Source organism: Artibeus jamaicensis, unplaced genomic scaffold (assembly GCF_021234435.1).
Source record: "Artibeus jamaicensis isolate MK-2021 breed Jamaican fruit bat unplaced genomic scaffold, CSHL_Jam_final contig_64, whole genome shotgun sequence".
NCBI classification, from domain to species: domain Eukaryota; kingdom Metazoa; phylum Chordata; class Mammalia; order Chiroptera; family Phyllostomidae; genus Artibeus; species Artibeus jamaicensis.
The window spans coordinates 2864627-2882584 of record NW_026521911.1 but is presented as its reverse complement, the minus strand read 5'-3'; the positions used below and the strand labels follow the sequence as shown (position 1 = coordinate 2882584).

The 17958-nt window shown below is 39.0% G+C and overlaps 1 protein-coding gene across 1 annotated transcript in view; it reads left to right on the top strand.

Moving 5' to 3' along the window:
* Window positions 1–16082, top strand: part of PGM2L1 (phosphoglucomutase 2 like 1) — a 55859-nt gene extending 39777 nt beyond the window's left edge. Inside the window, exons 7-14 of the mRNA XM_037148666.2 lie at window positions 149–338; window positions 652–749; window positions 1551–1731; window positions 4075–4168; window positions 4476–4605; window positions 4782–4971; window positions 8631–8764; window positions 10415–16082. Of these exons, the coding sequence (XP_037004561.2) occupies window positions 149–338; window positions 652–749; window positions 1551–1731; window positions 4075–4168; window positions 4476–4605; window positions 4782–4971; window positions 8631–8764; window positions 10415–10517 (1120 nt within the window). The 3' untranslated portion in view covers window positions 10518–16082. The remainder of the gene's footprint in view (window positions 1–148; window positions 339–651; window positions 750–1550; window positions 1732–4074; window positions 4169–4475; window positions 4606–4781; window positions 4972–8630; window positions 8765–10414) is intronic.
* The last annotated feature ends 1876 nt before the right edge of the window (window positions 16083–17958 follow it).

Genomic DNA, 17958 nt, shown 5'->3' with positions numbered 1-17958 from the left:
ACTAATGCTATTACTAGAAAGCTTCCTGGCTGGCTGAGTATGTTTTCCTTATCCTACAAAATAGACTTCAGCTTTTTCTCTAGTTTATTTTAATTATATCACAAGTAACGAGTTTTATAACTGATTGAGTGATGATTTTCCTTCACAGGGAATTAAACTCAAAGACCACCTTGAAATTTGTACATACGTCTTTCCATGGGGTCGGACATGATTATGTGCAGTTGGCTTTTCAAGTGTTTGGTTTTAAGCCTCCAATTCCGGTGCCAGAACAGAAAGACCCGGATCCAGACTTCTCCACCGTTAAATGCCCCAATCCTGAAGAGGGGGAATCTGTGCTGGTACTTTTCTCTATACTTAAATTATTAGGAGTGTGTTAAACTTCGTCAAATAGAACTCATTGACAGTTCAAAGATTATTTACAAAAGCAGAATCCACTTCAGTTTACATCTTTTAAATTATATTGGAGCCATTTATTCTGTATTGTTTGAAATCTCTATGGTAGACATAGCCCTACTTCTAGGCTTATTTTAAATGTAGCCGAACTGTATTTCTTCTAAAATTCATATCACTAACGTAGTGCCTACATTTAGAAATATTGACATTGAATTTAACATCTTAAATACAATCCAGCTTCTTGGGTCCCCGTTTCAGGAGCTTTCTCTGAGACTGGCAGAGAAAGAAAATGCCCGGATCGTGGTGGCCACGGATCCTGATGCAGACCGACTGGCAGTGGCAGAACTTCAGGAGAAGTCAGTGGAACCTGTTATTCGATGAAAAGCTTAACTTTTGAAAAATGGTTTTTGATTTTAAGTCTTACAGATTTGTTGGAAATGCTAAAATAAATACAGAAATAAATCTCCTGTAAGCCTACTATCTAAGAATAACCACCTGGGTTAACCTTTCCAAGTTTTTTCTACTCAAATATTTAAGATATATTTATTTTTACAAAATTGTGATCACACTATACCAGGTGGGGCAAAAGTAGGTTTATAGTTGTGAATACACAAAATAGTTTATTCTTGTATTATTTGTTAATTATTGATTTGGTCTCCCTATGAAGAACTGTAAACCTACTTTTGTTCCACCCTGTGTATAATTTTATATTGATTACTTTTCACTTAATATTATACTGTGATTTTTTTGCTATCCTTAAATGTTGTTTAAAATATTAAATTTTTAAATGGCATAATATTACAACAGACTGCTTATAAATGTGATCCTTTCCCAGTTGTGGTCCCTTGAGTGGCTGTATATTTTTGCTAGTATAGTGTTGTGACAACTGTCTTTACAAAGAAAGGGCATCATGTTTTTAACGTTTTTCTAAGTAGAGAAATAAAAGGGACAGTTTTTCAAAAGACGTTGCTACCATTTCTACCCTAAGCTCACCTTTGGTCAGTTAGAAAAGTAGTAGTAAATGTCTTCTCAAAAATTCCATACAGTAGTTCTTGAGTTTTCCTATATATGAAGGATGATAATTTGTAGGTCTTGGGTCAAGAAGATATAATGAGAAACTATAAAAGTCTTGGCTTGACCTTTTATTTTCTACGCAGTGGTCATTGGAAGGTTTTCACAGGGAATGAGTTGGCAGCTCTGTTTGGGTGGTGGATGTTTGATTGTTGGAAGAAAAACAAATCACAAAATGCCGATGTGAAGAACGTTTGCATGTTGGCCACCACAGTCTCCTCCAAAATCTTGAAGGCCATTGCACTTAAAGAAGGATTTCATTTTGAAGTAAGAATAGATAATATCTCTATGCTACTTTTCTAAACCTGTTTCTGTAAATTCAAGCTGTCTCCCTACCAAAACTGACTTTTATTAATTTCATTTATAATTCTTACTTTTTTCTAATTTTGCTCACACTTTTATCTTTTTGATGATTTAGACAATTGAGCCAAATTCATCTAGTGTGTGAATGTCCGAAACTTAGATAAAATGTTCTTTAAAAATTGCATTAATGCTTATTATTCCATACAACAGTATCTGGTTTTCATACTGAGAAAATCTGGCACCTGGTGACCTCATCAGTAACATAAGCTCCACTGCAAAAAATTGTAGGTGTCATGGACTACTTGTTTAGGCTCTTCAAGTTCAGTCTTAAGAAACTTTAGTCTTCTAAATTGTAAATTAAGATCCAATCATTCTACAGCCAAAAAACAAAATAATGCCTCTCTCAGCACAGATCACTAATCTCTGTGAGCCCCTGGCAGTTCAACTGACCATTTTAGCAGCTACTGGGACTAATGTCAATGAAGTTGCTTTTCCTCTGCCATCTTTGCCAAATATCAGTAAAAATGTCACCTCTGGGCATTTTTCTTGAGTCACAGTCCAGCTACAGGTCTTAACATTAATTGGCTGAAGAAAAGACAGTTGTACTTGTCCTGGTAAAATAGAGTTTTCAACCTTAGGCTTTCTAAAATACAAAGAGCAAAATAGAAGAAAGTCAAATTTTATTTAAGCCTAAGATTCTGAATTATAGTAATGTTAAATTAACATTTTTAGCATTTCTATTTATGGCAAGAAAATATATAATGAGCACAAAAGAGAAAAAAAGAAATGATTCCAAAAACCAATATTATAAATTTGCTTTCTTGTTTTTATTGTTGGAAGTAGGGGTGGCATATGGTTTTGGCTTTTACTTTTACTTCCCAGTGAGGAGATAGAGGTGAACTAGAATGGTGCTCTCTGGAGACAGTGCGTATCACATGCTCTTTCTGTTGACTCTGAAACAGTTCATGTCTGTAAAGGGAACAATAGCTGTCAGATGCAGAGTCCTCAAATCTAATGACCAAAGAAGGGCTTGGTGTTATGGTAAACAATGCTTGGTTTAGGCAAATGTTGTGATAATGTTGAAAGTGCATCATTGAAAAGTTTCGTGGCCTTTGATTACTCAAGGGGACTAAATCACAATCTCCCTAAGTATTCTTATTTTAGTGCTTATAGTATAGCTTAAAGGACAGTTTCTGAGATGCAGTGCAACTGAATCCTGCCTCTGTCTCTTGTATGCAGCATAATCTTGGGCAAATTTACTGAACCTCTGAGCCTGTTTCAGCAACAGAGTTTTTGTGAGCATTAAAAATGATACTGGGATGTGGCCACTGTGGCTCAGTTGGTTGGAGCTTTGTCGCATGGCCGAAGGGTACCATCCCTGGTCTGGGCCCAGAGGTCCCCCGTCTGGGAGTGTATGCGAGACAACCAGTCAGTTCTTCTCTCTTTGTTTCTCTCTTTCTCTCTCTTCCTCTCTCACTTCCTCTCTCTAAAAGCAATGAAGAAATTCTCAGGTGAAAATAAAAAAAAATAATAATGATGGCCCTGGCCAGGTAGCTCAGTTGGTTATACTATCGTCCCAATGTGCCAAGGTCGTGGGTTCAATCCCTGGTCAGGACACATACAAGAAGCAACCAATGAATGCATAAATAAGTGGAACAACAAATCAATGCTTCTCTCTCTCTCTCCCTCTTCCCCACCTCCAAAAATCAATCAAATAAGTTTTAAAAAATGATAATGATATAAGCACTTGTTACATGGTTTGATAAATAGTAGATGGTCATAATATGTTACTTTGTAAGTATATGCATCACCACTTGTAAATATGGGATTATTTATATGTAAATATGGGAATATGGTGTTAAGTCACCTATTACTGTGGTTGATAAATAGTAGGCCATTGGTCCTGGCAGTCTGTGTTTCCATGCGCGTTATGACTATATGTTTACCACTATATAAATCTTTTTTAAGATTTTATTGATTTATTTTTAGAGAGAGGGGGAGGGAGGGAAAAAGAGAGGAAGGAGAGAAATGTCAATGTGTGGTTGATTCTCATGTGGCCCCCACTGGTGACCTGGCCTGCAACCCCAGCAGGTGCCCTGACTGGGCATCAAACCAGCAACCCTTTGGTTCCCAGCCATATCAGTCCACTGAGCCACACCAGCCAGAACTCACTGTATAGATCTTTGTGAACCAAACACCATAACAGAAGATCACTATGCGAGTGTTATGTAGTGCATTTAGGGGCTTTTCTCTAATGTGTATTTGTGAGAGAGTCACTTAACAAGAGTGGCCTCCTCTGCATTTCAGGAAACATTACCAGGTTTTAAATGGATTGGAAGTAGGATAAAAGACCTCCTGGAAAATGGGAAAGAAGTCCTTTTTGCATTTGAAGAGTCTATTGGTATGTAGTAAATATTAAAATATTTGAAATTTGAATGACAGCATTTTTTTTTAATGTAGTAATTCTATGGAGAGGAATTTTTGTCTTCTGGTTTTGTATTCTGAGTTGTGGTAAAAACCACAGAGCATTCAGAAATGTGTAGATTCATTTCTCATCAGGAAAAAAACCCACCTAAAGGTTCACTTAATACCTTCAGTATCAGTGGGTTTCATGTATTACTAGGCTTTTCATTCATTGCTCCTTCTGGAGAACTGGAGAACTGTGGAAAGTATTGCAGGCCTACATTTTCCTCTTTTTTGATTCTCAGGTTTTCTGTGTGGAACTGCGGTTCTGGACAAAGATGGGGTGAGTGCGGCCGTTGTTGTTGCTGAGATGGCATCTTACCTGGAAACCATGAATGTGACGTTGAATCAGCAACTTATTAAAGTTTATGAAAAGTAAGTCCCACTGAACTTGTTTTCAAGGAATAGTCAGTCCTTTTTAAAAAGTACTAAAATTGTCTGAATAAAGGACTGCTACTTTCTACATAATTCTATCATTGGTTTCTCTGTAATACGTACTTTTCTAAAGAGTTACCTGAAATCTGATTTGAACTCTTTAAATCTTTGTGCAGGTATGGTCATCACATTTCAAAAACTTCATATTTCTTGTGTTATGATCCAACTACTATCAAAAGTATATTTGAAAGGCTTCGCAATTTTGATTCACCAAAAGAATATCCAAAATTTTGTGGGACATTTGCTATATTGCATGTACGAGACATTACCACTGGATATGACAGCAGCCAGCCTAATAAGAAATCAGTAAGTACCTTTTAAAAAATACTTTTTAAAAGATTTTTTAAGGTTTTTATTTTATTTTTTTTAAAGAATGATACTGTTATTTCTTTGTCCTTCTTCTATTTCTTTTCTTATAGCCATTGCTTCATTTAAAAAAGAAGATTTTATTTGTTTATTTTTAAAGAGAGAGGAAGGGAGGGACAAAGAGAGGGAGAGAAACATCAATGTGTGTTTGCCTCTCACGTGCCCCCTAAGGGGGACCTGGCCCACAACCTAGGCATGTGCCCTGATTGGGAATTGAACTGGCATCCCTTTGGTTCAGAACACTACCCACACTGCCTTTGCGTATACTAATGCAGTCAACAAATATTGTTTCCCAGTCATCGGTATTCGGTACACATGTGTGTGTGTATGTTTTTGTGTCTTTGTAAACTACTTGAAGAAAAGAACCAATTTTTTTTTTTGCTTTCTATTTTCTATTGTTGCTGTGCTTGGAGTACTTCTTGTATTCTGCTTTTCCCTTCTTAAGTCCTTTTAAAGTATATATTTGTCATTCAAAGAGCTTTTCTATCTATTCTTCACTCAGGCCAGCACTCAGTCCACTCAGCCACACGAGCCAGGGCTTTTTAACAGTGTTTAATAATTCATACTATGAGGAAATAGAGGGAGTTCAAGCCTATTAGTTTCGTGAAACTATGATCCATTGTTTTTCTCCAGAGCTGTTGTAAGTCTACTCACTGGCTCTCCGACTGATTCTGTCTTATCACTCCCCGAGTGAATGCTACTCTCAGAGAGGTGAGAAAAAAAATAAGAAAGGCAGACAGAAAGAAAAAGGGAAGGAAGGGAGGAAAATGTGTAATGATGCTAGATAATGTCAGTTTATTTTTATTTATTTATTTTTTTTAAGAGAAGGGGAAGAAGGAAGAAAGGGACAGAGAGAAACATCCGTTGGTTGCCTCTAGCACATACCCCAACTGGGGACTGGACCACAACCCAGGCATGTGCCCTCACTGGGAATTGAACCAGCATCCTTTTGCTTTGTAGGACGATGCCCGGCTGAGTCACACTGGTCAGGGCTAGATAAATAATGTTGAAAATAAAGCCTAAAAGGCTATAATTTTGAAGCTATACATTTTTCTGGTTGTAATCTCCCTTTCCAACTTTATTCTCTTGTACCTCCAGCCAAATAGTACAATTTGTAATTTCTCATATATATAGTTTTAAATTTCTCTCATTTTGCTCAAACTGTTCCCTCACTCTACCTCTTCTTCCTGCTGTTGCGGGTCCACACCTTAGCCATTATTCACAGCTTAAGGCAATGTCACCTCCAAATATCCTCCAGGTCCCATAAGCAGATCTCTTTCTCCTGAGTTTTCATTACCTATTGTAGCTTCCTCTTGTCATTCATCACTTTCTATCTTATGTTATCTGTGTTTTACGTGGCAGATCCTTTTCTGATACATGTACCTTTAGGCCTCTCAGATGTCCTGGCCACATGGTAGGTACTCAACAAATATTTAAATGCCATGGATTACTGATTATATTTAGCCTAAATTATCATTTATAACATCCTAGCATTCACTCAAGATTCTAGGGCATGATGTGTCAGGGGAAGTGTGTAGCCCCCCGGGGAGAACACTACCCACACTGCTTTTGTGTATACTAATGCAGTCAACAAATATTGGTTCCCAGTCATCGGTATTCGGGGCACGTGTGTGTATATGTTATTGTGTCTTTGTAAACTACCTGAAGAAAAGAACCAATTTTTTTTTTTGCTTTCTATTTTCTATTGTTGCTATGCTTGAAGTACTTGTATTCTGCTTTTCCCTTCTTAAGTCCCTTTAAAGTGTATATTTGTCATTCAAAGAGCTTTTCTATCTGTTCTTCACTGATGCTTATGACAATTTTGTAAGACAGGTAGTATAGATATAGTTAACCCCCTAAGGTCATATAGTGTGTGTCGAAGGCTTCCTGAGTTCGTTCTTCTCCACACCTCTGACGGACATTCATCTGTGGACGCAGCAAGCATTTATCACAACCCTTCTGCGCCGCAGGCACAGGTACACCCGGGTCCTGTTTCTGCACTCGGGAGTCCAGTGGGGAAGTGAATGAGTAAGCAGCGATTACCCTGCCAACTGATAAGTGTTACCATGGGGTGCATAGGGTGCCATGGAAGGGCATAGGAAGAGCCCCCTACTCAGCTCTGGGGGCTTATGGAAGACTTTCTTCTGCGAGCTGAGTTCTAGAATAGGAGCAGGAGTTATCCAGATGTAGGAGGAACAGAGGGTGTTTCAGGCGAAGGGCGCAGCAAGTGCTGGGTCTGGAGGTAAGAAAGCACTCCTTTAAAGAACCACAAGTAGCTCCCTAGAGTGTGGGGCGCGAGGAAGAATGGCATGTGTGGGTCAGTTAGTGTGCTGTTTCGGTAATTGAGATGAGAGATAATGGGAGCCTGAACTTAACCGTAGCAGCAGTAGTGATGGAGAGAATTGGACAAAGTTCAGGTGAGTCAAGGATAGAACAGACAGGACTTGTTCATTGATGTTCTATGAGGAAAAAGCGGGGGAGGAAGTTCTCTTAGAATATGGTAGTGGCATAGACCGAGAGGGATCTCGAGTTGAGGACCAGGCTCGGGACACCTGAGGAAAGGCGCCACTGTCAGCCCCTCTGTTTTGGTGCAAACCCCACAGCTCCCCTGAGATGACTTCACAGACTGATCTGTGGTCTGGGACGAGTACCAGCGCTCATCCGTATCTTTACTATCAGTAAAGCTTCATTTCTTCAAAAATTTTTCGGTAAAAAATATTTTAAACCTTTTTGCACCCCAGTGAATTATTTTGCCTATCCTCTGGGATATGTGAACTCTGCTTTGGTGATTATTACCGTATTTTGCTGTGTATAATGTATACTTTTTGCCCAAATTTTGGAGGGAAAAATAGAGTGGATGTTTTACATGGGTATAATGATTACACACCATGGGTATAGTAATCCCGTGTATAATGTGCGCAAAGCCGTGGGTGTGCATTATACACAGGAGCACACTGTACATGGTGAAATATGGTAATAAACTGTGAAAGTCTTTTTAAATTAGAAAGTACTTGGCAAATGTACAGGCAGTGTAGACTTCAATATAGGTAGACCTGGCTTCAACTTCTTGCTCTGCCACTTAGCGGATGATGACCTTGAGCAGGTCGTTGGCTCTCTTTGGGCCTTGCCCGTAAATCGGGAGTAATGTTTAGTTTGCAGGGTCATTGATGAGGCCCAGAGATCATGTGTGTAAGGTATGGAGCCCAATGCATGTACTGTTTATTATATGTCCAGTAAGTGGCATATTTGTGAATTATGTATATAACTTGCTTTTGTCTTTTATAATTCTTTAAAATTTTTTTATTTTTAATTGCGGCAAATAATTAAAAATGAAACATAAAATCACCAATTTAAGCATTTTTAAGCGCACAGTTCAGCAGTGGTAACTACGTTCACTGCGTGCAGACCCCCAGAGCCTTTTCCTCCTGCTGCCCCAAAGCTCCACACCCATCACACAACTCCCCGTTTGTCCCTCCCTTCAGCCCTTGGCAACCCCGTTACTTTCTTTAAATACCACATGTAAGTGTAATGTATTTTAAAACTCTTGAAAGTGACAAAGTTACCAGGTGTGATTAAGCCATCATTTCTGTTGTACATAGGTGCTACCTGTGAGTAAAAACAGCCAGATGATTACATTTACTTTTCAAAATGGCTGTGTTGCTACTCTTCGGACAAGCGGGACAGAACCGAAGATAAAGTATTACGCAGAGATGTGCGCATTGCCTGAGCAGAGGTGAGGGTTGACTTTTTAAATATCATATGTAAAAGTTTTATTAAGATATAATTCACATACTAAAGAGTTCACCCACTAAAGTGTACAGTTCAGTGGTTTTTAGTGTATTCAGAGTTGTGCAAGTCTCGCTGTGGTCAATTTTAGGACATTTCCATCACCCTTTGGGAATGAAGGAAACCCCACACTTGTGAGCAGTCTCTTCCCATTCCCCTGCCTCGGAGCCTGAGGCCACCACCAAGCTACTCTCTGCCGTTGTAGATTTGCTGCATATTCTGAACACTCCATAGACATGAAATTACAGTGTGTGGTCCTTTGTGACTGGCATCTCCCACTTAGCATAATGTTTTCACTGTTTGTCCATGTGGTAGCATGAATCAGTACTTCCTTCATTCCTTGTTTTAAAAAAATTGTTTTCATGGCCCAATACTATTCCATTGTATGGATAAACCATATTTTTATCTATTTATCAGGTGATGAACATTTGGGTTATTTCCACCATTGGGCTATTATGAATAATGGTGCTACAGAATGTTTGTATATAAGTTTTTATGTGGACATGCGTTTTCATTTCTCTTGGGTATGTGTCTAGGAATAGAATTGTGGAGTTATATGGTAGTTCTGTATTCAACCTTTTGAGAAACTGCCAAACAGTTTTCCAAAGCAGCTGTACCATTTGGGAATTGACTTTTAAAATTTTGGTAAATGCGTAGTCCTGAAAAGGCTCTCTGAGCCTTAATGATGAACATAAAGAAATAATCAACAAATAATTTAATTATTGTGAAATATCCATTTTCTATATCTACTATGATATGACTTAGTCTGCCCAATGTATTTCCTTTTAAGAGTATGTGAATAAATTACTTCATTTTAATAAACATATTCAAAGGCTATTTAAACCTATTAACAGTAGTACCTCTGATAGTGTTGTCATTGACCAATATATTTGGGGGAAGATTTTTTGGAATTGCCTACTAGGTACGTCATTTTGGATTTTTCTAAATCTGTATTTCCTTTGGGAGGTGGGGAAGAGCAGAGTTTAAAGTAAACCAAATTGGGTAATGCTGCTCTAGCTTTAAAATAGAGGATAATTTTAAAAGCACTAAAAACTGGTTTGTTGGGTAGCATGTAAAATAAGTGAAGGAGTTCAAAAGAGACTCTTCCAGAAATGTTTGGAGCAGCAGCCGCTCTTCAGATGACAACTCTGGGGTGTACTAGTGAGTGTACGTTTATTTTTTAAACACCCCATTCCTTTAGTCACACTTTCTTCTGCCACCTGAAAGACATGCCAGGCCATCCCATAATAGCCACACCAGTATTTCAGGAAGCCATTTTCTTTTAATACCTGGAATCGGTGTTCTAAGTCATTAAGTCGCCTCGACCAGGAGAAATCTTTAGAAGTACCGTAACTCGTCCATGTGTCCTGTACCAAGGATCTCCTCCTGATGCAGTTCAACTTCAGTTTCTGCTATTTCTTTGTGTGATTTTTTTTCCCACTTTGGTCTTGTTTTGTTTTAAATGAGTGGATCTCTCTTTTGTTTACCAATTGTTTAATCATTCCATCAAGTATACGCCTTCTTTAAAAGTTATAACAATTAAAATTTTAAGGCTCTGGAAATCAAGACTTGTAAAACTCTTAATCTTTCTGCTTAGTGACACCACCTTACTAGAAGAGGAATTGAAGAAACTCATTGAAGCTTTGATTGAGAATTTTCTCGAGCCCAGTAAAAATGGACTGATCTGGCGTTCAGTGTAGTGGACGTGGGCCTGCCGTTCCTCTGTGCTGGCGGACGGGCCGACCGGGACTCCGTGTGCTGAGTTCGGGTTAGCGTTCTCCCTTTTTCTCATCTGGCCAAGTGTCTGTCCACTTTTTTTTTCTTTTCTTTCTCTTTGGTTGGTTGATTAAACAAAAGGTATAACTTTGATTATACCATGAAGTGGTCTGGAGAGAAAATGATTCAAATTTTTTCATATTCTTGAACAAAAGTATTACATTAAAAGTATTATAATAACACATTCTTCCTTTAACAGAAACAAAACAGTGCACAAGTGAGTTCTCTTGTTCGAGTGTGATTAAGTAAGCTTAGTTCCATGTTCTTGTGATTGCGTATAGCATGGATTTTTTAAAAATAGGCAGTTATATAAGTGTAGGATTAAAGAAATGATCTCATAAAATTGGCAAGAAAACGGCACTTACTCTCAGAACACTGTGGGGAAAGTGTCAGTGTTACATCATAGGTATTGACTTACAAATTAGAGTATCTGAAATAGGGTACTTAGCATTTCTAGCTCAGAACAGATGTTACAGTTGTGGTTCGTAGCTCTTCTGTGTCAGGTGCTGTTGGTGCGGTGTAAGTTTGTCCTGTGTATTTGCAATTCCAGTGTGTAATGAACATAAAACAACAGCGGCAACACTCCTAGAAGCTTGTTCTTGTCCGACTTCTCAGTGCCTTCTCAGGGGATGGCGTGAGCTGAAGTGGTGTTCCCGCGCTGAATCGCATGTAATCAGTTCATTCTCGGACAGTTAAGGAAAATCTTCCACACTGTGTAGGTGCTTTCCCTCCCTATTAAAAAGGTTTGCTGACTTTAAAATCTTATGAATGTATATAAAAATCTTAATAAAAGTAGGCTCAGTGTAAGTGTAGTTAGGCATCTTCATGTTAGAATTAAGGGGTCAGTTATCACAGCCTTTGAGTAAAGAAAAAATCTGAGCTGAGACAGCTGTGAATATATTGAAAAGCCTAACTTCTGAGTTAATTTTTGTAAGTAGATTTATTCCTTTAACAGATGAAGTAATGCTAATTTTACTAAGAAATAAAACATTCAATAATATGAAACACTAAAACTACCGTCCAGTTTATCCTACTATCTTGCTGGCTTCCGTAGAATTTCCGATGACAGGAGTAACTATTTACCACGGAAGGGCACTGGTCGATTCTGCAGTCTTCTGAAAAGGGCAGCGGAGGACTCCGCTTAGTCTCCTTGGAGTGTATCCTGTTGGGCATATAGCTCACGGGACACTTACACACAGTGTAAGTGGTACAGTGAAGAGGTAACAATAACGAGGCCTTGAGCATAACTGTCTGAACAAATTGCCTGTGGACGATGACTGCTGAAAATGTATTTCCTACCAAAGTTTCCTAAAAAAAATGGTGATACAGAAATTGAATTGGTCAACATACTTATTAAATCATGGTTTGGTTTGGTGTAGCTACTGGCTAACATTTGGTTCAACCCACCTAATCCATATATAATGTTCAAATTATTGTATTGCCACTATTGTTGATTTGTTCCTTTCTTATAGACGGGTCTTGTGTGACTATAGATAATAGACAACTAGCAAGCTAAATGTAGGTCACTGTATTTCTAAATGAATTTGTTTTCAAAGGCTTTGCACTCGATCAAATGTGTAGAATTTTTTTTGCTTTATTTGCCTTTATGAATGTAGACTGTAATTTAGGAAATGGCCTGTACTCTACAAAGTGTTATGAGCAATGCTATATATATATATATATATGGAAAATATGTATATTTGGTTTCAATGTCTGTTTTTCATTGACTGAAGGACAAAGTGGAGCTAAAATGATACAATAGCACATTTGTAATCCCTAAAGCCATGTTATGATTGTCATTCTATTATAAAGAGAACAGTTTTATTGGAGAGCTTTAATATAATGCAACATCTAAGTTGTCTTAATCAAAGTGAAAAACTATTAAAGCTTGGATCCTTATCTCAAAAATTGAAAAATCCGAAGTTGAAATTAACAAAATTATACAAGTGTTCCTGTGGTGTATAGAGGGAATTATTTGATTCTAGCCAAGCTCTCCAGTCTGGCTGAGTGTGATATTTAACATGACCTCGATGTAGTGGGTGGACACTTGCCCAACAGGATAATTCAGGAGCCCGAGCCAACCAGGGTGAACAGAAGTGCTGGCCAGTAGGTCTGAGCCTGGGGCTGCGCAGTGTTTGCTTTTTTCATTATAAGCAATGTCATGGAAATTGATGCATTCTCACTGAGTGTGCAGATCAAAACTGGGATTCTCGAGAGCGGTGAGGCCAGATTAAAGTATGGGTTGGAAATAAACAGGAGAAATAAGCAAACAATAGAAAGGTCAGTAAGGTGGCAGGGAAATGCTTTTTGTCAAGGGCAAACTTACCACCCTAAAAACAGAGAATAAGCTGTGGATAAGTGGTTTACCTGTGTGTTTGTTGTGACAATGAGTGATTAGGGAACCTTTTGTTTTCTTTTATTAGTGACCACTAAAGAGGCCAAGTTGTAAGACCCCTCTTACCGATTCAGTTTCTGGGATGTTGTTGTTTCTTAGGATCCTATGGGACTGGGTAGGGGATGTAGCCCAAATAAAAAGGAATAAAATATAGACGGAAAATAAAGCGTCTGAGTAAAAAAAGATAAAAAAATTAAGATTATTTAACTCTGGAGAGGAGAAAGCTATTGAAATAGTTTAATTAATCTTAAGTTATTGAGTCATTTACTGAACAACTTAAATTAAGAAGTAATATGATAAGACTGTTCTCCATCTCCAGCAAGGATAAAATAGGAGGGAATGAGGAACTTTAAAGAGAAAAAAGGCAGCATGTGTAGTTCAAGATTTAAAAACTTGGACAGGAATCATTATGAAGCCTTCTATTTGAATTTTTTATTTTTAAATGAATAAAAAATTAAAAAGTAAAGGATATACTAAATGGCTTTTACAGATTTCTTCTAAACCTTTTTTTTTTAACTCAGGTTGGTGCAAAGATGTCAAAGAGCACTGGAAGTAACATTTGAATCTCACTCCATATCTGTAGGAATTTAGCTCACAAGAGAGCATTTTTTAAAATATGTTGAGTAGTAGATGCATGAGTGCAGTGAGTAAAGGCCTGCTTAGATGTTATTTTTAATTTAATCTGGTAAATTGAGACTTGAACACAGTGTTGTTCATCTTGAAGAATGTACAGCATCATAGAATATTTGAGGGGTTTGTTTTAAATATAGACTATTGTTATTTGGATGTAGTAACTTCAGCAGACAGTTTTCTAAGAAATTGGATACTTTGGAATATCTTTATATAGGAACTCGAACTCCTGTTTCTTAAAAAGATTGCTCAGCTGGAGTTTAATGGAGAAATTGTTCTTGAGCTGCTGTATTGGTTTTTCTTTCAGATCTTTTCCATTGTCGTTTGTGATGCTTGAAAAATCCAAATTCAGCTTGGATAAGTTTAATTTCATGCCCTTTTTCTCTACCTCCCTCCTTCCCCTTGTGCCCTCCCACATTTTGTTACTGTGAAATGCTATTGCCCTGTTACCTCGCTGATCACTCCTAACTGTATCCTCCAGAATGCTGTAAGCTTATTCATAAACTAAGTTGGTTTGTGGACTTCTGGGTATTTTGTTATTGTGAGAATAAGACATTGTAAGAAGTAATTTTAAATCTGTTTCATAATTTCGTGTGGTCTGTCTGGATACTATGTGTTCATTTATTATGGCCTTTTACAATTCACTTGTTTTCTGAGATTGCTCCAAAAACTGATGAGGAGAGAAACGTACTAATCAAAATGAATGGTCGATTGATCTAGCATTTTCTTTTCAGTTTCTTTGTACTTTGGGCAACCAAAGCACAAGATTTGAGGAACTGTTTTTTTGTATTTGTGCCTCAGAGCATCTTACTGTAGCTGTAAGGGGTCTGAGTAGAAAGAAGAGACCGCCCACTGTCTCAGTGCACAGCAGGACTTCCGTTCCAGTCAGAAACAAAGTCAGCGTTGGCCTGTGGTTGCTTTAACTTGTTCATCATCCTGTTATATCCATTAAGCCATCTTTTATCTTTATTAATTAAAGACTATGCATTTAAAAAAGAGAACATACAAGAATGAGTGAAGCAACCAAGATAAGGGCAAAGTGACATGGCTGAAGTTTGCCTCTCAGATTTTTCCACCAGTGTGTCCCCAAAGCAGCATGTGTAGGGGAGGGGCCTGAGAGCAAAGCCAGACGCAGCCTACCACTCACGAAATGCCATGTTACGTCTCAACAATGTAGGTGAAGTTTGCGTTCTCCAGAATAAGACTGTGTTGATATAAAAGTGATTCCTTCAATAGCCACCAAAACTGCTGCTGCCCGAAAGGAGCACCGTGCTCAACACGTGGCCTCCCTTTTCTCCCCCAGCCCCCGCTGATCGCTGCAGGTCCCTGGGCGCAGGCGCCCTGACTCCAGTGTGAGAAACAGAAGCACAGAACATAACCGGGATGTTCCCCGCCCTTTAGAAGCTGCCCTTTGAAAGTATGAATGCCAATTTAAACTGACCTGAAACCATTATGTTACCATTGAACCTTACAATATAGTTGAGGTATGGGCCAGTCTGTTCTCTTTAATTTATTGCCATTCCTTGACCAAGATCCTTCTTGACTATCAGCTTCCTTTATTATTTTCTCATATCCACCCAGCTAGTACAGTAGCTGGTATAGAGTGCTTAGTTGATGATGATGGTAATTAAGGGATTTTATTTTAAAGAAGCAAAGCATTTAAGAACAGTCAGAAATATAATTTTCTAGTTCAGCCTTTTGAAACAATTCTCATTACTGAAAATAAGTAATGTTTATCAAGCACACATGCCCTTAAATACTCAGTTTCTTTAGAGAAAGAAATTTTCTATTTGGAAATTATGTGTTATGCCTAGTATTTTACATCCGAAGCAAGGCATTGGCTAAGAGGCTAAGAAGTGTCTGTGAAGGCTTAACAGCACTAATGTAAGTGCCATTTGGAGCCCACCAGTGCTACCTTCCAAGTGAGTCATGACTGACTTGATACCATTTGGTACGTTGTCGTTCAGCCTTATGATTCAGCATGTGTCTTACAGGAGCCAGTCAAGTAAGGATCTGCATCTGTACGTGGTGAGGCCTTCGTCTCAGAGGCTAAAATGAACTCTGTGTGTACATTATTGAATATGCCAGAGGAAATGTGTGCAGTTAAGAATTCACTTGTTTTCCTGACTGTGTAGCAGCAGTTCAAATTTGTGCCCTTGTTTTAACAGTTGCTGTATCTTCCCATTTTTCCCTAAGAAAACACCAGGGTGTATCATAAATACTGCCTGTGAGAATTTGCACTTTAAGTATTTGTGTGTGGATTTCTTGTGGTTTTGGCCAAATGAAATGTTATCAGTAATAAACAGGTCTCTTCATAAGCATGAATTTCTGTGTAATTTTTATATCTTAGACACTGTGTAGTTCATAAAGTTTGCTATCCAGACCGAATACGTTGTTGAAATGTATGTGTGGCATACCCTAGAATCTACACTGAGCCTAAATAAATATTGTAGCTCATTATTCAGTTGATATTTTTTGATTGGTTCATCAGAAGTCTCTGAAAAGTTCATATTAAAGTTCTGTCCATCTTGTTTTTCTTTCTCTCAGTTGACTAATTTGTCTGTCCATCTTAGCATCTGCTAACATAATATTGTTCATTGCGCACAAATGAGTGGACAAATAAATTTAAATAATATTGAGACAGGGACGTTTTTTGGCAAGTAGAACAGAGAAACTGAGACAGACAGCTGAACAAACCGGCCAAGCTGTTTACAGCCAGATACAAAGGTCACCTCCCCAGAGATGCCATCTGGCCTCAGTTGTGCTTCAGCTCCAGGCCCAGAAAAGCAGCAAACCCAGGTGGGCGACTCCAGAACCAACTGCAATGACTAGAAACCCTCTCGCCCTGCCACTGACCAATCAGTGGAGACCATGCCCCTGAAAGGGCACACCTTGAACACTGATGAATATTTTACTGAGACCCAGCCTAAGGTTCCTGCCTGCAAGAGAAAGATAAAAGCCTCAAGAGCAAGAACCCGGCTCCCAGGGTCTCCTTCTGGGGAGCAGCCCCCTTTCTTCACAGGCATCTGTCTCCTAAACTCTAGCAGGGGTGTCCCACCTTTTGGCATCTCTGGGCCACACTGGAAGAAGAAGAAGAGTTGTCTTGGGCCACACATTCAATACACAAACACTAATGAAAACTGATGTGCAAAAAATAGGTTTTAAGTAAATTTACACTTTTGTGTTGGCATTCATAGCCACCCTGGGTGGCCCGTGGGGTGGACACCCCTACAAGGCAATGAGTAGCTGGGAGCTTATATTCCAGGCTAACCCCCTGAACTTGTCCCCAGGGCCCCATTTCTCTGACTTCCCAGGGAGCTAAGGCAGCCCCCCTAGGCTCTCTTATTGCTTCTTCCACGAGCCCTTCCTTGTTCTACTACCCCTAGCTTTACTATGTACCCTCCCCTCCAGCTGGACTTGTGTTGTGAAATCTTTCCTATATGAAATCAAGACCCCAGACACTACAGCTGGCCCTATAGGCAGACGCACTCAGGGCCAGACCCTGTCGGTAGCAGTATTATGCATCTCCATGGTCTCCATGAATGGAGCTTTTTCACTACTTTAACGCTGCCTAGAACAGTGCAGAGCAGGTGCCTAGTAAATATTTACTGAGTGAATGAGTTCATGTTTCTGCCTGCAGAAGGAAAACACTCACTTCCTGATTCTGCATATGCACAGAGGTGCACGTGAGAAGCACGCAGTAGTGATAGCACCAGCTCCAGAGCTTTATGAACCCATTAATCCACACGTCATCCAGGCATTACCTCCTCCTTGCTGCCTCAGGCTCATCTCCACCCATGTCCTTTTCTTAGTGGCTTTGTATCCTGGTTCGCAGCCTCCAAGTCATCTTTGGTTCCTGCTGCCACTGGATGTGCTGCTATTTGACAAGGTCTTTAACAGTCTCTGAGGATGAGGGCAAGGCCACTGGCCCGAGGCCCATCTAAACAGAGACCAGGAAGCTAACTCACCAAAAATGAAAGAACTGCCATGACTCCCAAAGGAAAAGAGTAGATGTGCCTACAAATGGGGATGTCTTGGAGGAGGGATTACAATAAAACGTTTTTTTTATTCACCATTCTCCCTTCCCTCCCTAAATTAGCACTTCCTCATTTATTTTAGTGATGGGAGCATTCTCCTGCTTGTCTTTATTCCCCTCTTTTTCCCTCTGGTTCTGATCATTAACTATTCCAGCCTTGCATGTAGTTTGCTTTAAATTTAGCCTTTGACGTTTATTCCTGTGCTTCGTTCACTCATTTTATAAATATTTATTGGCTTGGAAATGCATAGGTACCAAGGATACTTACTCCAAAAGGCTAGTAAGTAGGAAAAAAAAGACACCG